Consider the following 26,982-nt stretch of genomic DNA (forward strand, 5'->3'; position numbering starts at 1 on the left):
GGCACGTGACGGGACGGGGCACTCAATGTCAAACCACCACCCCACCCCAACCCACAATACACCCCAGCAGTGGGTCATCGTCTCACTTCACTGCTCCCTTCCTCCACCCTTATGTCTCTTACAAAAACCACACCCCTCAATAATGTTAAGTCACATTAGTCCTTATTTTTAAACTTTTGTTGCTATTCGGGGCCACTGCCAAAGAAATTAGTGTGAGCCTTTTTTATAGAAAGTGAGGATGGTGTGTCACATGTACCGTGTTTATGTGCAGAAACAAATGGCATCTCTTTGCCTGTTTTCTGATGTGATGCTCCTTTAACTTTGGAAGACGGTTTAAAATAATCATTAAACTTTGCGTAAAATTAGAGGCATTAGCTGTGGGCAGAGAGAGATGATTTTTCCCCAAAATATGTTTGAATCATATTCTACTGTCAGGTCATAGTGACAGTGGTAATATACTGTGTGACAAAAACTTCCATCCATCCATTATCCAAGCCGTTTATCCTCACAAGGGATCAGGGGAAAGCTGGAGCCTATCAAGGTAGACTACACCCTGAACTGGTCACCAGTGAGGGGCAGGGAAGACACCATCACTGAACAGGAATCAATCCCACGCTGCCCGCCCCAAAGGCAGGGGTATGTACCACTACACCATCAGTGACTCTTACGACAAAAGCTTCTTTTTAATTAAAACTGCAAACAGTACCTTTTAAGAGTACCTTGTTCCCATATCAGAGTTGACAACATGTCTCTAGCCCAGATCTTTGTCTCTAGAGCCCTCCGGAAGGGCCCCTTTTGCCCATCCTGCTTATTAGTATCACTTGTGGCTTGTCAATTGTTCTCTTGACAGGGCCTCCTTGTGTGTCTCCTCCAATCAGCTTCTTCCTTTCTCTCGTGTCCTGTGCACCTGTTCAAGTCAACTGTACGCAGTGAGAGCTCCGTGCATTGGGGTGCCCGCAATTGTTTAGTTCTTGTCGGATCCCCAATACATCGCATAATATCTCCTTGTGCTTTTATACTGTGTAAGCCACTTCTTTTTTGTCTCTAGTGCTCTTTTATTATTATTGTGGAAATTTTCTTTGGAGTTTCACCAGCCTTTTTTACTTGTCTTCTATTTCTGCACTTGGAGATATTGGAGTTCCACAGTTGATGTGGAGATTGGCTTTTAAACTCATGAAACAGAACATGATTATCTGTGTTTTGGTATTTGGAATATATATATATATATATATAATTTTTTGTTTGTTTTTTTTCCTTTGGTCCCATGTTCATGTTTTCTCTTGCTTGTTAGGTTTTGATTTCACCTTCTTCTCATCAGCCCAGTCCCTCCAGCCACTTGTCTACTCCAGGTGTACCTCATTGTCTCATCAATTTGTTGATATTTAATTCTTTGCTTTGTGGCAGTCTGTGCTGGTGCATTGTTGTGATGTCATTAATCAACATTGATTTATTAACCAATGACTGAATATTGAAAAGAGCTAGTCTCGCAGAGATATCTGGAGACAGTGGTGTGAAAGATTCAAATTTTATTCTCAGTATATTTGTAGTTCTACTTTTTTGTGCCGTATGTCTTTGACCAACTTTCCATCCCTGTTCTTACAGGGATGACAAATGCCTGATGTCCATACGGGTCTGACTTACGCGACAAAAGACTCCCCACATATCAGTCACATTTGGAGACTCTGGATGGACGGATCCACCTGACTCTGACTAAACCACAATTTGTGATTTTTGTACCTTGGACTGTACCATATCTGAATAAATATGTCACCTCCTAAATCATCCATATAGTGTACACCCAGCAACATTTTCTGCACCTCTTTCTGGGATTTGTAGTTTTATATTTTGTCTGCCACTGTGACACAGGAAGTTATAGCACACAGTGTGGACAGTGTTCTATTATTGGAAACCAAAGGTTGTGATATTGCATTACTGGTGATGCTTATAATATTAAATCTTTCATTGCATTCATTTCGTTCTGTGTGTGTGTGTGTGTGAATGGGAAAAAAGGGCATGAAGATGGAATATCCATGCTCAGCACTTTAAAGATTTATTCACCTCTAATAAGCTGTTCAACCTCTTTTACTGGAAACCTCTTGTGCCTTGGACTATACAGTTTCAATGTCTATTACACAATTATTCATCGTAAAATTAAGCAAGGATTTCATATCAGTAAATGTGTGGTTTCTGCAACATGCTGACTGATTCATTCTCACATAGTAGGGTTTTCCCAGTTCATGAAACGTTTAGGGTCAGTTGTTACAGTGTCTGGTTGCTATCTCCCGCAGAAAAGTCAACTCAACTACTCCATCATTTATTTCTGGGAAAAGTGTATTAAGGATGGATTTAAGTCTTGGGTAGTATGAGTATGCCACCAAAACACCCCAATCACTGTGCAGGAGTTGGAAAGCATCCAACTGTTCCACTTTCTGACTCATGTCTGCGTTCACGATTAGGTTAAAAGCAGAGGTCACATTGTGTACATACTGTACGTTGACATGAGAATAAAAAGGGCCTTTTTGGATATGAAATGACGTTTCAAGGCAGGCTCAGGGTCGAATCACTTACATGCGTACGTCAAACTTGCTAAGTGTCTTCATTCTACTCACATGCCACTTTAAATCATTTTATATTTGGATGATATGGATCCATTAAATCTGCACTGAGTGCAATTCCCTTTTTCAGCATAGCGAACACTGCCACTCGGTGTCTCAACACAGAAAGTGCTGCTTGAGGATGTAACTTTCAGACTCAAAAGTTTTCCCAGTGCTCATGTTACAGTTCAATGTACTGTACTGTATGTCAACTGCCTATTTTTACACATCACGTTTGCAAAACATTTCTAGTCATGCTTATCTTGTGAATATAGCACAAGCAATATTTATCACAAGCCTTTAATATAACTTTACAGCCTGCTTGAAGTGTTCATATAATAGGCAGCTTTAAAAAATCAGCTTGGATTATATGTCAGGATTTTATATCTGTTGGCACACTTTTTCCAAGGTAAGTGCTCTAATATAGTGTTGCTATGCTATATAGAGAGCCTGCTTTTGCTAAATAATATGCATGAGACTTTGTTGGCTACTTATAAGAATCATAATGCTACCTTGAGTTTGGAATGGGAGCTGCTGTTGCCTGTGCTTATGTATGTCTAAAAAAATTTACATAAAATTAAAATAATGAAGCTATACATGATGGAAGACATTGTAACATAAATGTTAAATTTCCCACTAACCGGATTCTATGGTATTTTGAATTAAGAGCAAAGAGCAAAATTGGTTTGAGTTGAGAAGTGGGATATGTATCTTACACTAACTATCACATTTGTGATCACCGCTTAATTGGAGGGGGGAAACGTGTGCGTAAAATTCTCATCCCTGCTGTGATTTGTGCACCAAAGTCGCTCCCACAATTCGCAGCCTTCGAAAGCACAATCGGTTTCAGATGCTACATCCTAGCCAGAGTTTTAAAGTGGGGGTTGAAAAAAAAATGAATGAATATTGATAGATCAAAGTCTATCCAATTTCCTCCCAAACCCAAATGACCGGATCATCTTGTATCATTCAATTAATCCTTGGCGTGACGTGTGCAGGGGCAGGTATGAAAACAGGCAGCTGGCAAGGAAGGACGACTGTTACGCAGGTTGTCATGACATCACCGTGGGCTGGCTATAAAGTGCTCTAAGGCTTGATACACGCAACCAGAAGAGCAATTGAGAAGCTTTGGCGTACAGGACGAATCCCAAGCTTTTATTGGCTTCTGTACTACGTCCACACTCTGACCAAAGGAATCCCCCTTTAGAGTAGAATTTTGAAGATGAACTTGTCGTACTTGATAGCATGTGGACTTGTGGTCACGCTGCTTTCGGGGAGGATGCGCGCAAAACCTTTATCTGAGGCGCAGCAGAAGGTAAGTTCATCAGTGATTGCTTCGGTGAGTGGGGGAGGGGGGTGGGTGCATGATGCTGCGGTGAAGGGATAATATACCCACTCCTACCCATGCCAGGCAGTTTTAGCCACTGATTAAGTTTCTACAGATTTTTCCCCCACTCAAGATGTAGTTATGTTATCTTTGTTTACTTGCGACAACAATTTCACAATGTCATGGGACATGCAAATTGGTTCGTATGATCACCATGACGCATGAACCGCAACTTGAAAACTCTTATAGCAAACAGGGAAAAAAAAATAATAATTCAAAGATAATCGAAGTAACTTGAATTAGTTTAGCCAGACCGGAAGAACGTTTATAAAGCACCTGCTTCGCGAATTTAAAAGGGGGGGGGGGAATGCCAACCTTTTATTTGGATGACTCGAAACAAAACCCGTGTTCATTGCGCACGTGATGAGAGTCGTGCACATTGCACCAACTTGAAATTTCTCATCCAAAGTCGTCATATGCAAAGGTGATCCAAAGCACCTTCTTTCTGGTCCGGTCCCACTAATAACGCATTTGTGATGTTTGTGTTTCAGTCCCTCCGAAGTTTGCTGGGGGACGAGCTGACGGACCTTCTGGAGTCAGAGGAGCGGGACAGACGCGTAGATGCCGTGCGCGCTCGGATGCGCTTATTGCGAGATTTACGCATGGACACCCGGAGGGGGATGTGGGCTCGGTTGCTCAACGACCAGCCCGCACCGAGGAAGCACAAACCTGGAAACAAGAAAGGGGCTTCTGCGGCGCGGAGTGGCTGTTTCGGACATAAGATGGATAGGATAGGAACCGTCAGTGGTATGGGCTGCTAGTATTGGATCACATCTTTTTGACGGTGAGTCTTTAACATACTTTTTTCCCCCGTTCCCTGTCCTTGGCATGCTAGCGTATACAGTACATGGATCCAAAAAGATCCGATTCAAAAGTGAGAAGTTTTTAAATTGACAAAAGAAGAACTTGTTGCAATGTTTGATGGAATTGCACTTTCAGAAAAAAATTCATATTGGTACAATGGCTCTCCTACACTCATATGTGCGTAGTATTTTTTACACTTACAGGGTACTTACAGTAGCCTCTGTGCATCTCACTATTTTAGGAAAAGATGATTATTTTGTGCTCCCGTTAAACTTCTGAGGTGCATTAATATTGACTCTTACTGGACTTTATTTGTGTGTTTTTTTTTAACTATGTTCTGTTTTACAATCCATATTCTGTTTGGGTGACACAGCCGTAAAGTACACTGTATCCACCTCAGTTGTGATTTCTGAGAATTGTTGATCTTGAGAAAGGGAGTCAAGCTTGGTTGCCACACAAGATTCCTCCCAAATAGAGCATGGGAAATTCTTTTGAGGTTAAATCTGGAAAACTGTCCAGGCAGGTCTTCTTCTGACAAGAAGTGGCACTTTTACAAAATGCGGCCATCACCGTTGATGACAATATACGAGAAAGAAAGACTGTAGGAGCAGCCATACAGGTGGCATTTTGTTATATTGCAAATGTAATCCGAATACACTTTTTTTTTCATTATTGGGGGAATAAATCTATCAATGAATAGACTATACTAGATGACTTATAAGTACAGTAAATAACATAAATTGGTGTTGTGTGAACTCATGACACTCATCCTGATTCCCATGGATTGCAAATACCTCATCCAATTTGTCAGATTGCGTCTGTGTGTGTGTGTGTGTGTGGTGTGTGTGTGTGTGTGTGTGTGTGTGTGTGTGTGTGGTGTGTGTGTGTGTGTGTGTGTGTGTGTGTGTGTGCGTGTGTGCGTGTGTGTGTGTGCGTGTGTGTGTTCTTATGATGCAAAATCAAAGCATATCACAATCACACTGTGTAGTAAAGGATGAATCAATTAAATAAGTCAACATCACTAACATTTCTTCCCTCCTCTCTTGTCTTTTCCACAGATCTCTGTAGGATGGGTTTGGAAATATTAATTTTGTTTCCATCCTAAGGGGGGAAAAAAACAACAAGTGTCAGATTTTTGGTACGAAAGTCATCATGACCAGCATTAAACGAGACTGAGATGACAACGCTACAAAAGCCTCAAATAAATATGTCTAAAAATATGCAGGTATAACTGTATATGGAGATATATACAATGCAAAACTTTAAGACAAAGGTATAAAAACTACAAGCCGCAAAGCTGTATATTGTTGCTGCTGTACATTCATGTACTTCATCTTCCTCTTGCAAAAATGTATTTATGTTAAAGACTATTTATATGTTTATAAAAAAAGAGATATTTATAAATCACTTTTATTTATGTAACATTTTGAAAAAGAATTGCAAACTGCAGGTCAATTCTGTTTGTAACTTTTTCTTGTGTCTCAAAATAGTTGTAAATGTTTTCAAAAATGATAAAAAGAATATTCCATGTGCACTTACATGAGTCTTCTCAAGCTTTTATGTTTTCATGAATGGGGATAACGTCCAGTAGTTGAGATAGCATTTGGGTTTTCCATGTAAGGAAAAAATGTCCTGAGGTGAAAGAATATACACAAAGTATACTATTGAATGAAACAAAAATAAATTTCAGCATTTTGTAATTCAGCTACGTGTGATCACGCAAAACACTTGCAACAGTGATTCTCAACTGGAATGTACTGGCGTTTCATGAGAGATCATCAGAGGTGCCATTGGATATTAAGTCAATATTTTTTTGTATTCATTACAAACGTATCTTTGTTCATCTTTGTATGTCTGTGACATATAGTGACAGTCAAGGCAAGTAAATACTCTTCCACTAAATGGTACAATAACATTGTAAACACCTGTTGGCATCCATGAAAAGTTATCTGCGATCATATTCGCTTTGTGTTAGAACAGGCCCAGATTCCACACTGAGGAAGTGAATTTGTGAATAAATTTTTAGCATTATTTTTGGGGACATTTTGTTCGATTGTGGACCATGGGATTTTAATATGTAAAATGGGTGCCTTGACTAAATAAAGGTGGGAAACACTCCCTTTCAGTATTTCCACACTTCTGATAATGCTCACTTACATGACTCTTTTCTCAGCACAGTGTTTAAAAAAAAGGCATACAGGAAAAATGTGCAACATTTAACACAAACAAGCAACCCAAAATTAAAATGGAAACATATAAAAGCAAAGTCCATAAAATGGGTTAATGGGGAAAACATAAGAAAGAATGAAGTAGCTTTTGGATGTGGTGGGTGTGGGGGGGGTACAGGTTGTTCCACAGTCTCAGGCTATAATGAACGGTGAGAGGCACAAAAGGACTGGAATCAGGCAGGCATGTTTCTCTTCTGGCATCCAGTTACGGGGTTACACCTTAAAATGTGGTTTGATTGGCTTTTTAAATTAGCTGCATTAACATCAAATAATGTCACACTTTGGAATTTGACACATTCACACATATTAATGCTTATTCTAATAACATGGGCCTTTCTATATTCACTTTTACATCTTTTATGAACAGAGAGGCTATGGTGATGTGAAATACTGTGGTCCTCCGTTAGAGGGCGGAATGAATCCGAGGAGAAGATAAAATACCACTTAGACTGCGAGCCACTTCAAATGAGTCTTAAAACAGGGCATACCAACACACTTGGTGCATTAACTCGTTCTTTGATCATTTGAAAGAAGCTTTTAAAAGTACTTTGGTAGTATACTAATGTCACGGAGATGACTTGTCCACCTTTTATAGTCTGAAGTATTCAAAATGTTGAAAGTTAATTGGTTGGATCCCATTAGTCTATACCTCATCAACGTCACAAGAAGATCCTAATTATCAAAGTAAACTTAAGGAAACTAATTACTTTTTGATTTTTGGAAAAACAGAAATAGTGTGACAGTCATCAAGTGCGAAATCTTGACAGGCGAACAAAGGCACATGAATAAAGCAATGGCAGCTGCCAATAGAGGGCGACAGGGTGCTTATCCTCACAAGGGTCACGGGAATGCTGATGACAGTCACACTATTTCTGTTGCTCCAAAAATCAAAATGTCATTGGCTTCCTTATGTTTACTTTGTTAATTGGTACCTTCTTCTGACTTTCGCTGATCCTCACAAGGGTTACGGGAATGCTGGAGCTTATCCCGGCTGTCAATGGGAATTAGGCGGGGTACACCCTGAACTGGTTGCCAGCCAATCGCAGGGCACATAGAGACAAACAGCCACACTCACAATCACACCTCGGGGCAACTTAGAGTGTCCAATTAATGGTGCATGTTTTTGGGATGTGGGAGAAAACTGGAGGTCCTGGAGAAAACCCACGCAGGCACGGGGAGAAGATGCAAACTCCACACAGGGATGGCCGGGATTGGACCTGGGTCTTCAAAACTGTGAGGCAAACACTTTCCAGCTGCCTCGGTGCATCAATTACTTGCAAATAAGGTCACACGCTTACTAAGTGGAGAAAAAAAATTACCAACATTCTGTATTACTACTAGTTAGACAGTATATGCAGGACAGTATTTAGCTCAGCAACACATTACGTAACTGCAATCAGTTCAGGGTGTACCCCAGCTCCTGCCCGAAGTTAGCTGGGATAGGCTCCAACCCTCCCACGACCCTTGTGAGGACGAGCGACTAAGAAAATGGATCAATAAACAAACTGCCACACAACCTTTAAGTCTTTCATGGCTCATAAAGAAATGACACCAATTGATGAGATTCTATATTGAACCATGTCACTGACCATGTAGTGATACGCTCACATGTGTCCATTCCCGCTCAGTGACAGTGTGAATGTGAGTGCAAGTGGTTGTCCATGTCTATATGTGCCGTGCGACTGATTGGCGCCCAGTGAATGCTGTAGTCCCCCTTTCGCCCATAGTCAGCTCCAGCACCTCGTGAACCTCAGCAGGATAAGCGGTGTTGAGAATGGATTGATGGATGGATGGATGGATAGATGGATGGTACATTGAGCCCTTGCAACCACCATCCATCCATCCATCCATCCATCCATCCATTTTCTTAGCTGTTTATACCGGAGAAACCGGAGTACCTGGACAAAACCCACGCAGGCACGGGGAGAACATGCAAACTCCACACAGGCGGGGCCGGGATAGAACCCGGGTCCTCAGAACTCTGAGGCCAACGCTTTACACCTGCACCACCGTGCCCCCCCCCCCCCCCCTTGCAACCTATTGCATTCCAACAGCTGTTGGCTATTTGGCATTTTTGGTGGTTAGTAAAAAAGACAAAGACAAACTGATCCAACCTCAGAAACTTCCCTTGCCTTGATTAACATGTAAAACTCAAATATTACTTGGGCCAGCATCATCCATACAATTATCCTGTAAATCAATAGAAAATGGAAATAAAGAGTCTTTCTGTCAGTACCTCCCTACTTGCATGCTACCAGAAGTTAGACAAGAGCATGCAAAATTCTCTGGGAGCCTCTACATCCAGGTCATTAGCTCTTCCAGCTCCTTCTCTTATGTAGGCGCTAACGAAGTATGTCAATTAAACTTTAAATGTAGCAAACATTCCAACAGATTCTTCCCTCTTGCCATTAACTTCTTAAACTGTTAATTTACAATTCCATTGCAACAGGCTGGCAATTTTTTTGTCTCAAGCTTGCTGTCACACTTCTGTCAGGCTTTTTGCCACAGATGATGACGTTATTGAGGTTGTAGAAGAGTATTTGGGAGGGAGCGGGGGGTAAGACTTGAACTTCTATGAAGAGGAGGGATCTATAAACTCTGGAAAAAGTGTTTAGACTTAATTATTCATTCATTTGTTTTCTGAGCCGCTTATCCTCACAGGGGTCGTGGTAGTGCTGGAGGCTATCCCAACTCATAGAAAAATAAAGTTTCAATTTTTTGGGTGAAAAATAAATGGCTACCATTGCCCACAAACCTTTCACTTAATCCTCATACGCCATATACATTTTATTCCTTGTCTTCTTCTTTTCTTCGTTTCCTTTCGGCTTGTCATCTTTTTCCATCTAAGCCGTGCATCTTCTTCTCTTACACCCACTGTCCTCATGTCCTCCCTCACAACATGCATCAACCTTTTCTTTGGTCTTCCTCTCGTTCTTTTGCCCGGCAGCTTCATCCTCAGCACCCTTCTACCAATAATCTCTCTGAACATGTCCAAACCATCGAAGTCTGCTCTCTCGAATCTTGTCTCCAAAACATCCAACTTTGGCTGTCCCTCTAATGAGCTCATTTCTAATTATGTCCAACCTGCTCACTCCGAGCGAGAACCTCAACATCTTCATTTCTGCTACCTCCAGTTGTGCTTCCTGTTGTTTCTTCAGAGCCACCGTCTCTGATTCGTACATCATGGCCGGCCTCACCACTGTTTTATAAACTTTGCCCTTCATCCTAGTGGAGACTCTTCTGTCACATGGAACACCAGACACCTTCTGCCAACTGTTCCACCCCACTTGTACCCATTTCTTCACTTTACCACACTCTCCATTGCTCTGTATTGTTGACTCCAAGTATTTGTAGTTAACTACCCTCGCTATCTCTGCTCCCTGGAGCTTCACTCCTCCTCCTCCGCCCCAAACATTCCTGCACATATATTTTCTTTTACTTTGGCTAATCTTCATTCCTCTCCCTTCCAGTGCGTGCCTCCATCTTTCTAATTGTTCCTCCGCCTGTTCCCTGCTTTCACTGCAGATCACAATATCATTTGCGAACATCATAGTCCAAGGGGATTCCAGTCTAACCTCATCTGTCACCCTATGCATTACTACCGCAAACAGGAAGGGGCTCAGGGTGGATCTCTACATTTTATTCCTTGTAATGTGTTTTTTTTATTCTTTTTTTTTAGGTTAGTAAGTTAATTAGTAAGTGTTCATACTGCCATAAAAAACACAACATTCACATATTCAAGATAAATTCAAAATACTGTGTTATGATGAATTATGCGCAATGTGAATATAAAAAAAAATAAAAATCCGTAATGCATAATAATAGTAATAGCAGGGGAACCTTGTTTTGTTTTGTAAAGTTATATTCTGTCTTAATTCGACCAAGTGTTTCTATGTTTGAGAAATAATTTACCCATATTGTTGGCCTCCCACCTACAATGTAAAAAAAACAAAAAGTGTAAAGGAAAGTCAGCAAAATGACTACCTTTCAAATGCAAAGGATTAATTTCTAAAAACAAAAAAAGTACAGCACCCACTCATTTTACTGGTATTATTAAAATGTCGTGCAAACAAATACAGTACAGTATTTGTATTTTTCACGGTGGTAGAAACAAGTAGCCGTTGTTCTCCATTTTGTTTGGTTTTCTCCATGGAGGCGAGGCGCGGGCGCGATTGAAAGATCTCTGGTGTGATTGGGCGAGAGCGTCACGTGGGAGGGCCTCTCGTGAACGCGCTCGGCTAAAGAGTAAGGAGCGCGTCCCCGTCTCGGTCTTTCCTTTCCTGTTCAATGCCTCATCGTGTAAGCACAGCCACGTGCATGCAGTAGAGATTTGCTGACTTCTTTTACGCGTCTGCTTCATTCAACAACACGGTAACACGATGGTGAAGTTAGCTAAGGTAAGACCTGTCAAGTTTCATTTTATCGATAAAATGATTTGCTTTGCCTTTCTAGTTGATAGTAGAAGCTCGTGTCCGCGTACGATGAGGCCTTAATGGAGTACTGTGGTTGTTTCGTCTTGTAAGCAATTCCATTATTACCCATAGGGTATACCTGTTAAACCACGCCGATAATTGTTAAATAGAATTGAACGTCTGCCAACGCCAATGCGTTAGCAGAGAGAATGCGATTTAACGCCAATCAAATGGCCATCGTATCTTCCTGGATTTCGAGCGGCCATGTTGCCTTGCTTTTTAGTTGTAGCTGGGCCTGCTAGCAGCTAGCCACTCAAGATGGCATTCACGCGCGGAGATCACCTCCACACGCAGGCCGATTTCGAGTACTCTGGTCCAACGCCGTATAGAATCCTCGGGCTTTGACTAAAACTCCTATCGAACGCTTTAGCACGACGGTTAGTCGTTCAAATGAAACTTAATAAAACATTGTTTGTGATGTAGACTCCATGCGGTATTGTTGATTTGTCGATTTGTTTTTGAAAATCTTATTTGAGCGCCTGCGCATTTACTCCCGTCATTGTTTGATTGCCTTTCAACTGTAACGTTAGCTTCGATGCTAACAAGACGATCAGCGGTGTTCCACGTGGGTTTGGCGCCTCCCCCATCGACACACGAGGCAGGCGCCCACGCTACGACCCCCGACTTTGTCGCCACACGTAACACATGCGTTTTATGCAATATAGAATATAGAGATTCTACATAATCAGTTATAAATTCAAGTGGTTCGATTATAGAAACACAGTACATTGGGTGAGGCCTTTATTGATTGCGCGTGTAATGTGATTTTGCTGCAGTTTAGGGACAGATGGAAACTGATTAATCTTGTTTTACTCATCCAAATTCAGGCAGCTAATAAACAAGCGAACCAAAAGAAAAAAGCCCCACCGCCTCCCAAAGAAGTGGATGAAGAATCAAGTGAAGAGGAAGAGGTACAGTATCATGTAATGCTGAATTTCATGTACTCCCCCCCCCCAAAATACAGTTAGTTATTTGCCTAGTTTTCGTGTTTTGCAGACTCCTCCACCAAAAGTGGGAAAGAAAGCTACACCAGCCAAAGCTGCCAATGTTAATGCAAAAAATGGCAAGACTACCAAGAAGGCAGAAAGTGAAGGTGAAGATGATGATTCTGGTGAGCTGTGATTTCAAATATGCCCAAACAGAACTTCTTGAAATATTTTAATAAAAGGTTGCTCATAACCAAAGGTCAATAGCCTAGCCAGACACTGTACTTAGTAATGTTACTTTAATATAACTCGGTAATATACTAAATGTGTATGAGAAACAGAAGGTAATCTATAAGCTTTCCAAGGTCTCATGTCGCTGGAGCTAAAAGTATACATAAATTCTTAAAAGTGAAAAGTATTTTCCATTAAACTAAACTCAGATTAGTTTATTTTGGCCACACATACTTCTTAACCACAAATGGGTGTATAAAATGTGGTGTAGTGCAAAGATAAGTGGGGGGGCACTCACACTGGTATGCCGGGTAGGAAATGTTTTGGGTCATCACGGTGGGACTTCAAAATGAGACAATTTGCATATGGTGCAGTGCAGGACTACATTGAAGCGCAAAAAGTTCATAATACTGTGTCACTCCAGAATGTGTTGCTGTGGTCCAGTCACTTGTGATTAATTGCAAGCATCAAAGTACAAGTTCAATAAATCTGATTTGAAAAATTGAGTGACAGAGGCAGTGTTTAAAGTACACTAATCGAAGCCTGTTGCTGTTTCGAACTCCTGTAATCTATACTTAATTTTAATAAATGTTTATTTTTGATCCACCCAGAGTCTGAAGAAGAGGCCCCAGCCCCTAAGAAAACCCCTGCCAAAAGTTCTGCTAAAGCCGCTGCAAAAGCTACACCCGCTGCAAAAGCGGCACCTGCTGAAGAATCTGATGACGATGATGAAGATGATGGTATGTCTCGCAAGCTTGTTTAATATTTAATGCACCCTCCATTTCTTGGCACACATGTGGTCATCAGTACTCATGTGTGTAATGTTCGGAGGAATAGTAACCCAACAGCGCTATGTCTTCGGTGCTGGTGTGTTTATTGTCCACCAGTTCTATCCTCAATCGCTGTGACATGGGTATCAAGTTTTCACGTTTACATTTTGTTTGTGGAAGCAGCTGATTTGGTGTATTTGCTCTAGATGAAGAGTCTGAAGAGGAGGCCCCACCACCCAAGAAAGCAGCAAAGTCAAAGGCCCCTGCCAAGCAAGTGAAAGCCAAGCCTGCAAAGGAGCCCTCTGACGATGAAGAGGAAGAAGAAAACCCTCCCAAGAAGGCTGCAAAACAAGCTGTTAAGCCAAAGGCTACGCCAGCTAAACAAGAGGACGAAGATGATGAGGATGACGACGAAGATGATGATGATGATGATGAGGAGGAGGATGATGATGATGACGAAGATGGTAAGACAATTCATGAGGCATGTTTTTTTTTGCGGGGGGTGGGGTACTTTGTGTAGATTTTACAAATGATGATCATTAAGGGACTTAATACTGAAAATTGTGTGATGTCACCTTACTATGTATCTGACTTCTCTTTATCATGTGTAGTTTGCATATGGCCACAATTTTGTCTTCATGGCTTCCATGGTTTTCAGAATCAGAAGAGGAAATGGACACAACACCTGCTCCAGCAGCTGCCAAAGCAAAGAAGGCAGGCATGGTAAAAGCCAAGGAAGAGTCGGAGGAGGAGGAGGATGATGATGATGATGATGACGAAGAGGAGGATGAAGACGAAGAAGAGGGTGAGTTAGGGACTGAAAATCACCTGATCTTACTGGGATGAAATGTACTAGGTTTGAGTGTCAGTATTGCCCATATAAGTAATTTGACAACGGGGTGTGGGGAAAGGTCAGTTATAAAGGTGGGTATAACTGTATATGCATCTCACATGATTTCACACACCCATTTTCATAGTTTTGCAAAAGTTCTACCCAGAAGCTTTGTAGTCAACTTGCTTTTAGTTGTAGAATTGTACAACCCAGTAGCCCAATCGACTTCCAAATTTGAAAGACTGAATTTTATGAAACTTGAATTAACAGAAGCCCCAGTGACTCCTGCTAAGAGGAAGGCAGAGAGCAAGAAGGACACACCACCTGCCAAGAAGGCAAAGTCAGAAGGAGAAGGTAGGAATTTTCTAAAGGCCTTTTCACATTGCACTTACTGGAACGCAGCATACTGTCATGCACCTGTTTGGTCGTGTTTGTGCCTCAAGGACGCTGGGTGGGGATTTGCTGTCATGGCGCCACAACTCATTGAAAAGTTGCACGAGATCCGGGGGGGGGGGGGGGGGGGTGATTTCAGTGTGCTCACACCAAAACTGGGGAAAGACATGTCCGCTACTACTACTACTGCTACGGTAGCCACAAAGAAAATAGTGCAGTGTGAAAGGGCATTAACCTGCTGATCAACTTCATTTTTGGGATGACTGCTGTTCCCTAATGTACCATTTGTACTGAAGTACATGTATGATCCCATCTGTAAGGTTTCTGTTTGTTTGCTGGAAACCTGAATGCCAACAAAGACTTTGACGAAATAAAAAGTTCATTGAGGAAATTCTTCAGCAAGAATGGCATCGAGATCGCTGATGTCCGGTTAGGTGCATCCAAGTAAGACATTTTGTTCTAAATTCCATTAACTCGTGGAAAAAAAAAAGTTGAACACTTAAATCGTGAGCTTGTTCTTAATTGTAAAGCAATTGGCTGGTCATGATTCTACTAAAGCTAATTAGGGATAGTTTTTCACTGGTGACCGAAAATTTAAGATTCTAAGTTAATTTAGAGAGAATATTTGTATTTTGCTTAGTGGTAGCATGAAAAGGCATTAACTGTTGATTTAACAAGCATGTCTTTGGTGTAAGACTTGCAGGTGGCATCCTTAGCCTCTTTGTTACCGTGATGGCTGCAGCAGGACAACTGTTTGAGTTGTACTATGAAAGTGCATTCTTACGTAGCCTTCAGGCACTATTAAAAATAAAATGCAATTTCCTAAACATGTTAATTAGGTTTTAGCAGGCCTTTCTAAAGTGGCATTTTTGAATCACTATCGTGACTTTCTTCAATAGGAAATTTGGCTATGTCGAATTTTCCTGTGAAGAGGACATGCAGAAGGCACTGGAACTCAACGGCAAAAAGGTTATGGGCCAGGAAATCAAGCTGGATAAGGCCAGAAGCAAGGAAAACTCCCAGGAAGGCAAAAAAGGTACTGTTGGTGGACAAAATGGTACAGCATTTCTTATAATGTTAACTCTTTTGTGCCTACAGAAAGGGACTCTCGGACGCTTTTTGTTAAAAACCTTCCCTTCGCTGCTACGGTTGATGATTTGAAAGAGGTTTTTGAAGATGCAGTTGATGTCAGGGTGCCACTTGGCCAAAATGGGTCCAATAGAGGGTAAGACTTGGTGAAAATGTTCAACATCTTTCCCCAGCGTTAATTGAATGCCGCTAATATTTTCACAGAATCGCTTACATTGAGTTCAAAACCGAGGCTGAGGCAGAGAAAATGCTGGAGGAGGCACAGGGCTGTGATATACAAGGACGGTCTGTGATGTTGGATTTTGTGGGAGAAAAAAGCCAGAAAGGCGCCAAGGTAGCAGGTGAGTGTGTTGCAGTAGATTTTTCTTTCGTCCTTTTTTGATGTATGAAAGGGTATCTACAGTGATCTAACGTCTGAATTGTTGCCCCCTGCAGGTGCAGCCAGCAAGACATTATTGGTGAACAATCTAGCCTTTAGCGCCACAGAAGAGGTCTTACAATCTACTTTTGAGAAGGCTGTTGCCATCAGAATCCCCCAGAGAGATGGCAGACCCAGAGGGTGAGTAAACCTTTTTGGGTGGCAAACTGACCTCGAAGTGTCACGCCATCAGTGTAGTTTTGTTTGACCTTCTCTTGAGCTCCTCGTAATCTTGCCATGATTATGCGCGTAGCTGCATGGGAAGCAGAGCTAGTGCACAGTTTATACAGGCTCACCCCAGTCATATGAGGTTGCTGCCCATGTCTGCTGTGCTACAAGTGTTTACCATGCAGTGGGTAACCTTAATGTGGTTTGAAAACCTACATTCATCTCATCTTTCACAGGTATGCCTTTTTAGAGTTTGAAAGTGCAGAAGATGCCAAGGAAGCCATGGAGACACTGAACAACACAGACATTGAAGGGCGCCCAATCCGACTTGAGTTCACCCAGAACAGCGGTGGCAGGCCTGAAGGAGGCAGGGGGAACTCTGGTAGGTCTACAAACTCGACACTGGACTGCTGTGATTGGTCAGATGATGAAAATTTGATCTCCTGAAACTCTGTGAGGATTTCAGATAGTCAAGTCCTGATTGCATCTATTCAGCTACGCACTATAGTTTGCTTTGTGTTAGTAAAGCCAAATTAGCCTTAACATGAATGTATTCTTGTGACTAGGTCCAACGAAGACGCTTTTTGTCAAGGGTCTCTCAGAGGAGACAACGGATCAAACACTCAAAGATGCGTTTGATGGCGCAGTGGGTGCTAGGATTGTCACAGACAGAGACACGGGTTCTTCTAAAGGGTATGTTAACTGAAATTATTTGTGGGCACTGTCCTGTGTAGATACGAATGATTAGCCTGGCAGTTTTTACAAGCAGCTACTTTGCGAGAAAACTGAACTAGCATTAAATGTTTTGCAGCAACCAATGGACAAAAAGTAAACTTGTTTTCTCTGTAGGTTCGGCTTTGTGGACTTTGACAATGAGGATGACTGCAAAGCAGCCAAGGAAGCTATGGAGGATGGTGAAATCGACGGTAGCAGGGTGACTCTGGACTACGCCAAACCAAAGGGTGAAGGTGGTTTCCGTGGAGGCCGTGGAGGCGGCGGCTTCTTCGGTGGCCGTGGTGGTGGTGGTGGAAGAGGAGGTCGTGGCGGCTTTGGTGGACGTGGTGGCTTTGGGGGCAGAGGAAGAGGAGGCCCACGTGGAGGTGGCCGTGGCGGCGGCCGTGGCGGCTTTGGAGGTAATTTTATCCCATCTGATTTTGCATTTCTTAAGTTGACAGACTGAATCAGTTTTGTGCATTGCCCTCTCGGTTTTGATGAATTGAAGTTGTGCTGACTTTTTTTTTTTTTTTTAATCATTTTAGGTGGACGAGGTGGTGGTTTTGGAGGCAAGCCCCAAGGAAAGAAAATTAAATTTGATGACTAAATTTAGTCTGTTTTACTTTTTGAATGGACTCTGGTTTCATCAGTTTTCAGAGCTTTTGGACATTCCAGAAAGCGTCATTGATAAATATTTAACTGTTTAAACGGGCATTTTAGCCCCTGTATTTAGAATCCTCCAACTTTACCTGCCCTCCTGTGCCAAAAGGGCACAGTTGACCTTTCAACTTGTGCGAGTACTGAATGTCCTGAATAAAAACATGCACCCCTCCACCTCTTTAGTTTGTACGTTTAGGAGTGAAACGGAATGGGTCTAGCAACACGAGTTTGCTGTGAAAACAGAGCTAGTCATTTTTCTTTGTTCCCCTTCCGATACATGTGTAAATTAAACAGTTTGTATGCTTTCTATTTTATCATTTTGTAAAAAACAAAACCTACACTTGTATCCACATTTTGGTTTTATTTGTTTAGTTTTAGTTTTACTGTAATGTGTAAAGCATATTTTGATAGGGTTTGAGTCCTCAGTCTGGTATGGCAAAGAGGTCAGGATGTTGGAGAATGACTGCACCTCAGAATTGTGTAACATATTTGTAGTGTGTTGACTGTTTCCCATCTGAGAATCTAATTGTTTCATTGAATAAACCTTGAAGGTGATTTTTATACTGTTACTCATTCCACTTGGTTTTGAAATGAAGCTTTTGTATTTAAGCAGGTGAGGCCAACTAAGAATATGCTCTTTCAGAAGGGTGACTTGTTCAAGAGGTCAGACGGAAGCAAAAGGAAATGACAGAGACTTAAGAAATTTGGGTGCCATCGGTTACAAATGATACAACCAATTTGCCGTTTGAAACATGCACGATTTGGATTGTGTGCAATGATTAACACTTCATAGTTGGTGGATGACCTTTACAGCCAAATTGAAGTATATTAACTGAAGTTTGGTGTTTGCTCTTAAATTGTCAGCATGCAATGCCTCCTGAGATGTCAAATTGTTGGCAAGAAGGTGCCCATCGTTTGCATCTTAGTACAGCATATTGTATGAAAGTTTTTATTATTACTGGCCAGAACAAGTGTTGAGGTGGGCAAATGTGGGATTTGAAATCAGTGTTGAGTGGGTCTCTATAAAGTCTTCAGAATACAAGTACGGTCAGGTTTCCATCCAAGTATTTGGATGCCATACTATTTGGCTGAAACCACCGGATGAGGCCTCATTGGAATTAGTTTGAAATGCTGATAGAGCCACAGTGAGAATAAACCTGACGGCCTTGGAGCGTTATGGGATGACGTCCACCAGGGGGGAGTGTAACAACAGCTCGGTACCTGAGTCAAAGTAACGGGAGTACTGCTCAACAGTGCTTGCCTTGTGACTACAGTCACTTAGAACTTAACCATGGCATTACAATGACACGTGATAGCTCCTTTTCAGCAAACCGAATTTGCAATTCTAAATGATGTATTCAGAGTCTAGGCCTTGGTCTGCTATTCAGTTACCCTAACATTTCTATCCATGAGCTTTCAACAAGAACGTGAAATAGATTAAAAATACACATTTTGCAACAGCTGAGTGTAAGTCGAAATGGCTGACACTCCCGCCCCCAGCTGTGAGTCGCGGCTGACTTTACGATGTTATTGACTGACGGAAGTATTAAGATGCGGATGGCACTTGCACGTATCATGGTATCGCACTGTGTATTCACCATTACGAAAATCAAGAAGGCGTTTCCAAGCACGTACGACGTCGCGGAATGAACAGTCGGTCGAACCATCCGCAAGTTGATCGGCCTTGAGCCGGAAGTGACGCAGCCCATTCCGAGAGGAGCCACAAAATTCGCATGCTCTTTCTTCTGCGGAAGGCATCATTTTTATATTTTTCTCTCCATTGCAATGAGAACCCTGCTTGGGATATAACACTTTCTGGATAAGTAGCTAATTACCCAGCGTGCCTTCATTCCTTAAGAAAGAACGACGGTGGGGGGAAAAAATAGGGTACTTTAGCAAATAGTGTAGTGATCTGTTGAAACAACAATGGACCTTTCGATGGCGATCTTAAAGCCCAAGTGTCATCCCTATAAACATTCTAAGATAGATATTGTAATGAAAAATACGTATAACATTATTCACTTCAATGTCTATACGAAAAAACAAATGTGAGCGGAGAGCGCGTCATCCATGGGCAAAGTTGCAGAAGTGTCATTCCACAATATCCAAGTGGTCGCCATATTGGCTGCATCCTCCGTCTGTGACGTCACCCGGCCATTCGCCAATGAAAACACACGGTGGACCCTAACTATGGGAGACAAATGCGCCCCTTCTGACACAGAAGCTCTTTTCGAAAAGGAGAACACCACACAACCGAGTGAAGTTACTGGAGCAATATTACACTCCGACTCCTTTTCTCCGGCGCTACAATACTATTGTTTCGAGCCCTCAGGGCAATATTACACTATTGTTTCGAGCCATATTCAGATGATATGCGATCACGGCCAAACCACATCCCCGTCCGATCCACTACCGCGGCGGAGATGAGCCATCGCGGCTCATCGCAACCAGCTGGTGTGGCTTATGACGTAGCTGAGCCGTGCTATTTTAGGGGGTTGTTCATAGACGCCGCAATATGCGATCAACAACACAGTCGAGCCGGGGCGCTTTACTGCGGGCACGCGGCTGAGTGAGGCATTCTCAGCTGGGTTCTTGAGAGCCGCTCCTGTCCGCAAAGCCCGACGTGCAGCCTTCGCAGAAGCCGTGACCGCCAAACTCGGCGCCTCAGCCGGGTGGCTGATTTTCGGTGCCATGGTGGCATATAATGGAACCGAGCCGTGCTGCTTTAGGAGGTTGTTCATAGGCGCCGCAGTACGCGATGATCAGTACGCGATCATCACCGTCGAGGCAGGGTGCTTTACTCCGCGCATGAAGCGCAGCCTTCGCTGGCGAAGTTACGCACCAGCCCGATGCCGTCCGACGTGCACATCGACATATTTCGTACGCGGATCTTTTGTTACGTTATGAGAGACCAATTACGTGGTCCGCCCCAAACTAGTAGTTTTTTTAGTAGCTGTATACACACCTACCTGTTATTTGGAACCCACGAAGCTCTCGTCCTCTGCACCTGTGCAATCAATTTTTCACGACAAACCGGGTCTCTTGTAAACTTATGAAGGAAGGGTAAATCCATCCTCCCGAGTGTTCAAGCAATGTCCAGCAACGCAATGAGCCGGCATTTTGGCTAACACGAAGGAACAACGAGCTACCTTCGCGGAGGTAAAACTAATGGAAACAAACAAGTCCACTTGGGGGCGCCTCTGTCCTTTACGTCACTTCTTGCTTCTTCTCAAAAACAAATCCCTCGAGAGGATTTTCATGGCGAGAGTATTAACAACATACTAAAAATCATCCATTTCATGATAGTAGCCCTTTAAGCTCCACCCTCTTAGCCATGTCCCACACGTTTCCAAATCGGCGATTGAACAGAACATGTTTGAAGTCGATTCTGTATCGCGTATTCCTGATAATATTGGGGTACGTTTTTTGCCAAATGGGTCAGACATGTCCAAGAGAGTTCTACATAGAGGTCTCAACTATTTCACACAAGGATAGGTACATGGAATTAAGATTTTGGACTGAGCAGGATGCAATGTCAAAGTTACAGCGAAATGTTGACGATCAATGCAAAAAAGTTTGACGCCTCACAAACTTCATATTGAAATCTAACAGGATAAAATAGTGGAATCATACTGCGCATGTAAACCAGGGTGAGTACTTTTTACTTGGAAAGATCACGAGTATATCATTATAGTCGTTATAAGTGAGTGGGGGTATTCATTTGACTTAGCTCGTAATCGAATCCAGTGCTCTGTCTTAAAAGTCAGATGTGATGCAAATAGGCAAATAGACATTACTCTTGCATGACGCGTACGCATTTACGTCTCCCTAACCCGACTCTTTGGGATATAACATGACACACTTTAATCAGGAGGTCAGTGATACACGAACAAAGTGAAAGTTGTTCTCCTGCAATGTATAAAGCAATGATAATAATCCAATCAAACTCAGAGAAGATACGTCTCCCTCACTTACCTACGAACAAATAGCCTTGTGTTTGTTGATATTGTCCACATTTAGTTGTACGTGTGGTCTTCCCCAAGCCTTAATCCATCGTAGACATGTCGTCAACTGTGTTTTAGGCTTTGGAAAATGAATCAACCGGGCCCCTTGTAACCTAGCAGCATATCTTTCATCACAATTGCACGTTGACCAAGCGAATCTGAGGACCATTTTCTTCATAACATTAACTTTTTAAAGCGCACGCTACTGACAACCAGCATTGCTTGTGGGACAATATGGCGAAAGGGGCGTGTCAACCCAGAGCTTAAGACAATGTGGCTATTTGATTGGCAATTATTATACGAGTGATTGACAGGTCGGAAAGGTCCATTCTATTCTGCAGCCATCGATCTAGCTAGCTAGTTGTCTAGCTCTAGAGCTCGTGCACCTACGGAAACACTGAAAAGTTTGAAAGCGTAGAAAAGTCTGGACGCATACAAATACTTCATTGCTGGATCTGTTCTCAATCAACAATAACACATTGTGATGGACTAGATTTTTTCAATACAAATACCAATATTTAAATAAATGACCTCTGGTTTTACCCAAACTCGCATTCATTAACTATGACTGGAAAAAAAACTTAGGCTGCGTACACAGAAACGTATTGCTAACACACGCTTACCTCCGCAAACCTCTCTAAGAGACGGTTTATTATTATTTTTTCAATACGCATTGATCTCAAATGAGTCAATTTGGCGTTATAAATACTTCTTGATAATTTGAGATTTAGAAGAATAATTCCTACCTGAAATAAAATGATCGCTACACAGGTGTGTGTATTTGGTTGGGGCATCGTCCATCCCGTTTAATTCCCGAAATCTATCAATTTTTTCACGTTTTTTCTGATGGCATTCTATAGAATGATATCTTTGAAGAACTGTCTAGTCAATTGTGACAACCAACCGCACAATAGGTCACGAGCATTGGGAAAAATGTTATGTAATGTTGTTAAAAACCTTCCCTTCGCTGCTACGGTTGATGATTTGAAAGAGGTTTTTGAAGATGCAGTTGATGTCAGGGTGCCACTTGGCCAAAATGGGTCCAATAGAGGGTAAGACTTGGTGAAAATGTTCAACATCTTTCCCCAGCGTTAATTGAATGCCGCTAATATTTTCACAGAATCGCTTACATTGAGTTCAAAACCGAGGCTGAGGCAGAGAAAATGCTGGAGGAGGCACAGGGCTGTGATATACAAGGACGGTCTGTGATGTTGGATTTTGTGGGAGAAAAAAGCCAGAAAGGCGCCAAGGTAGCAGGTGAGTGTGTTGCAGTAGATTTTTCTTTCGTCCTTTTTTGATGTATGAAAGGGTATCTACAGTGATCTAACGTCTGAATTGTTGCCCCCTGCAGGTGCAGCCAGCAAGACATTATTGGTGAACAATCTAGCCTTTAGCGCCACAGAAGAGGTCTTACAATCTACTTTTGAGAAGGCTGTTGCCATCAGAATCCCCCAGAGAGATGGCAGACCCAGAGGGTGAGTAAACCTTTTTGGGTGGCAAACTGACCTCGAAGTGTCACGCCATCAGTGTAGTTTTGTTTGACCTTCTCTTGAGCTCCTCGTAATCTTGCCATGATTATGCGCGTAGCTGCATGGGAAGCAGAGCTAGTGCACAGTTTATACAGGCTCACCCCAGTCATATGAGGTTGCTGCCCATGTCTGCTGTGCTACAAGTGTTTACCATGCAGTGGGTAACCTTAATGTGGTTTGAAAACCTACATTCATCTCATCTTTCACAGGTATGCCTTTTTAGAGTTTGAAAGTGCAGAAGATGCCAAGGAAGCCATGGAGACACTGAACAACACAGACATTGAAGGGCGCCCAATCCGACTTGAGTTCACCCAGAACAGCGGTGGCAGGCCATATTGGCTGCATCCTCCGTCTGTGACGTCACCCGGCCATTCGCCAATGAAAACACACGGTGGACCCTAACTATGGGAGACAAATGCGCCCCTTCTGACACAGAAGCTCTTTTCGAAAAGGAGAACACCACACAACCGAGTGAAGTTACTGGAGCAATATTACACTCCGACTCCTTTTCTCCGGCGCTACAATACTATTGTTTCGAGCCCTCAGGGCAATATTACACTATTGTTTCGAGCCATATTCAGATGATATGCGATCACGGCCAAACCACATCCCCGTCCGATCCACTACCGCGGCGGAGATGAGCCATCGCGGCTCATCGCAACCAGCTGGTGTGGCTTATGACGTAGCTGAGCCGTGCTATTTTAGGGGGTTGTTCATAGACGCCGCAATATGCGATCAACAACACAGTCGAGCCGGGGCGCTTTACTGCGGGCACGCGGCTGAGTGAGGCATTCTCAGCTGGGTTCTTGAGAGCCGCTCCTGTCCGCAAAGCCCGACGTGCAGCCTTCGCAGAAGCCGTGACCGCCAAACTCGGCGCCTCAGCCGGGTGGCTGATTTTCGGTGCCATGGTGGCATATAATGGAACCGAGCCGTGCTGCTTTAGGAGGTTGTTCATAGGCGCCGCAGTACGCGATGATCAGTACGCGATCATCACCGTCGAGGCAGGGTGCTTTACTCCGCGCATGAAGCGCAGCCTTCGCTGGCGAAGTTACGCACCAGCCCGATGCCGTCCGACGTGCACATCGACATATTTCGTACGCGGATCTTTTGTTACGTTATGAGAGACCAATTACGTGGTCCGCCCCAAACTAGTAGTTTTTTTAGTAGCTGTATACACACCTACCTGTTATTTGGAACCCACGAAGCTCTCGTCCTCTGCACCTGTGCAATCAATTTTTTCACGACAAACCGGGTCTCTTGTAAACTTATGAAGGAAGGGTAAATCCATCCTCCCGAGTGTTCAAGCAATGTCCAGCAACGCAATGAGCCGGCATTTTGGCTAACACGAAGGAACAACGAGCTACCTTCGCGGAGGTAAAACTAATGGAAACAAACAAGTCCACTTGGGGGCGCCTCTGTCCTTTACGTCACTTCTTGCTTCTTCTCAAAAACAAATCCCTCGAGAGGATTTTCATGGCGAGAGTATTAACAACATACTAAAAATCATCCATTTCATGATAGTAGCCCTTTAAGCTCCACCCTCTTAGCCATGTCCCACACGTTTCCAAATCGGCGATTGAACAGAACATGTTTGAAGTCGATTCTGTATCGCGTATTCCTGATAATATTGGGGTACGTTTTTTGCCAAATGGGTCAGACATGTCCAAGAGAGTTCTACATAGAGGTCTCAACTATTTCACACAAGGATAGGTACATGGAATTAAGATTTTGGACTGAGCAGGATGCAATGTCAAAGTTACAGCGAAATGTTGACGATCAATGCAAAAAAGTTTGACGCCTCACAAACTTCATATTGAAATCTAACAGGATAAAATAGTGGAATCATACTGCGCATGTAAACCAGGGTGAGTACTTTTTACTTGGAAAGATCACGAGTATATCATTATAGTCGTTATAAGTGAGTGGGGGTATTCATTTGACTTAGCTCGTAATCGAATCCAGTGCTCTGTCTTAAAAGTCAGATGTGATGCAAATAGGCAAATAGACATTACTCTTGCATGACGCGTACGCATTTACGTCTCCCTAACCCGACTCTTTGGGATATAACATGACACACTTTAATCAGGAGGTCAGTGATACACGAACAAAGTGAAAGTTGTTCTCCTGCAATGTATAAAGCAATGATAATAATCCAATCAAACTCAGAGAAGATACGTCTCCCTCACTTACCTACGAACAAATAGCCTTGTGTTGTTGATATTGTCCACATTTAGTTGTACGTGTGGTCTTCCCCAAGCCTTAATCCATCGTAGACATGTCGTCAACTGTGTTTTAGGCTTTGGAAAATGAATCAACCGGGCCCCTTGTAACCTAGCAGCATATCTTTCATCACAATTGCACGTTGACCAAGCGAATCTGAGGACCATTTTCTTCATAACATTAACTTTTTAAAGCGCACGCTACTGACAACCAGCATTGCTTGTGGGACAATATGGCGAAAGGGGCGTGTCAACCCAGAGCTTAAGACAATGTGGCTATTTGATTGGCAATTATTATACGAGTGATTGACAGGTCGGAAAGGTCCATTCTATTCTGCAGCCATCGATCTAGCTAGCTAGTTGTCTAGCTCTAGAGCTCGTGCACCTACGGAAACACTGAAAAGTTTGAAAGCGTAGAAAAGTCTGGACGCATACAAATACTTCATTGCTGGATCTGTTCTCAATCAACAATAACACATTGTGATGGACTAGATTTTTTCAATACAAATACCAATATTTAAATAAATGACCTCTGGTTTTACCCAAACTCGCATTCATTAACTATGACTGGAAAAAAAACTTAGGCTGCGTACACAGAAACGTATTGCTAACACACGCTTACCTCCGCAAACCTCTCTAAGAGACGGTTTATTATTATTTTTTCAATACGCATTGATCTCAAATGAGTCAATTTGGCGTTATAAATACTTCTTGATAATTTGAGATTTAGAAGAATAATTCCTACCTGAAATAAAATGATCGCTACACAGGTGTGTGTATTTGGTTGGGGCATCGTCCATCCCGTTTAATTCCCGAAATCTATCAATTTTTTCACGTTTTTTCTGATGGCATTCTATAGAATGATATCTTTGAAGAACTGTCTAGTCAATTGTGACAACCAACCGCACAATAGGTCACGAGCATTGGGAAAAATGTGCTGTGGTTCAGCCGACTCCCAAGCAGCTTTGTTTGACCGACAACCCATCGATCTTTTCTGGTCTTTTCAGATGGTTTTCTATGGCATGATATATTTGAAGAACTGTGTCATCTATTGTGACAACCAACTGCACAAAGGGTGTCGGGCAATTTGTAAAATCTGCTCAGGTTCAACGACTCCAGTACTGACAAGCAGCTAGGTTTGAATATGGCGCCGCGCAAACTGTGAGGTCAGGTGCACGAGTTCTATATAGGAAAGACTTGACTACGGTACTGTATACATGAAGGAATGTTTCTTTTCATTTCAACCCAAGCATTAAGAGCCCCACCTTTTCTTGTGGCAACAAAGTTATTCTTCTGGGGGCCTTTGAGACAAGATGGAGAGGTAGTGTGAAAGTCTCCAGTGTCCTCCAGGGAACCTATGAACCGGACAGACATCAAAAGATCCCCCCAATTCATGTCAACAAATATGCTGCTGATCAGCAGGGTACTTTTGGAGCCGATTGTGTACCCACTTTGAGTGGAATAGTGTCACTTTAGTGGGAGATTTGCAGAGCAATTTGGCCAGTCATTGCTATGTTAATTTTCCCGGGCGGCCCACAAAGCTG

General features: G+C 42.6%; 3 protein-coding genes, 1 long non-coding RNA gene and 1 other non-coding gene across 5 annotated transcripts; all 5 read left to right on the forward strand.

Moving 5' to 3' along the window:
* The first annotated feature begins 869 nt into the window (after positions 1-869).
* LOC133504129 (uncharacterized) lies at positions 870-1,842 on the forward strand. Its single transcript, XR_009795907.1, has 3 exons — positions 870-1,022; positions 1,292-1,349; positions 1,603-1,842. It is a non-coding gene; the product is annotated as an uncharacterized LOC133504129 (long non-coding RNA).
* A 1,880-nt stretch (positions 1,843-3,722) lies between these two features.
* Positions 3,723-6,816, forward strand: nppc (natriuretic peptide C). The gene is made up of 3 exons (XM_061825479.1): positions 3,723-3,909; positions 4,473-4,765; positions 5,844-6,816. The coding sequence occupies exons 1-2, from the start codon at positions 3,817-3,819 to the stop codon at positions 4,740-4,742; spliced, it is 363 nt and encodes a 120-aa protein (XP_061681463.1). The 5' UTR covers positions 3,723-3,816; the 3' UTR covers positions 4,743-4,765; positions 5,844-6,816.
* A 4,426-nt stretch (positions 6,817-11,242) lies between these two features.
* Positions 11,243-18,247, forward strand: ncl (nucleolin). Its single transcript, XM_061825759.1, has 16 exons — positions 11,243-11,410; positions 12,313-12,396; positions 12,482-12,596; positions 13,254-13,382; positions 13,619-13,876; positions 14,071-14,217; positions 14,515-14,598; positions 14,958-15,081; positions 15,537-15,673; positions 15,736-15,862; positions 15,931-16,067; positions 16,162-16,285; positions 16,549-16,694; positions 16,879-17,005; positions 17,162-17,445; positions 17,572-18,247. Exons 1-16 carry the CDS (start codon positions 11,393-11,395, stop codon positions 17,631-17,633), a joined length of 2,103 nt encoding a protein of 700 aa, XP_061681743.1. The 5' UTR covers positions 11,243-11,392; the 3' UTR covers positions 17,634-18,247.
* LOC133504161 (small nucleolar RNA SNORA57) lies at positions 13,418-13,555 on the forward strand. Its single transcript, XR_009795917.1, has one exon. It is a non-coding gene; the product is annotated as a small nucleolar RNA SNORA57 (small nucleolar RNA).
* Positions 18,248-22,623: 4,376 nt separating the features above from the next.
* On the forward strand, positions 22,624-26,603 carry LOC133503504 (nucleolin-like). Its single transcript, XM_061825200.1, has 5 exons — positions 22,624-22,742; positions 22,811-22,947; positions 23,042-23,165; positions 23,429-23,569; positions 26,543-26,603. The coding sequence occupies exons 1-5, from the start codon at positions 22,624-22,626 to the stop codon at positions 26,601-26,603; spliced, it is 582 nt and encodes a 193-aa protein (XP_061681184.1).
* Positions 26,604-26,982: the final 379 nt, after the last annotated feature.

The sequence above is a fragment of the Syngnathoides biaculeatus genome, chromosome 7 (genome assembly GCF_019802595.1).
Source record: "Syngnathoides biaculeatus isolate LvHL_M chromosome 7, ASM1980259v1, whole genome shotgun sequence".
Taxonomy (NCBI): domain Eukaryota; kingdom Metazoa; phylum Chordata; class Actinopteri; order Syngnathiformes; family Syngnathidae; genus Syngnathoides; species Syngnathoides biaculeatus.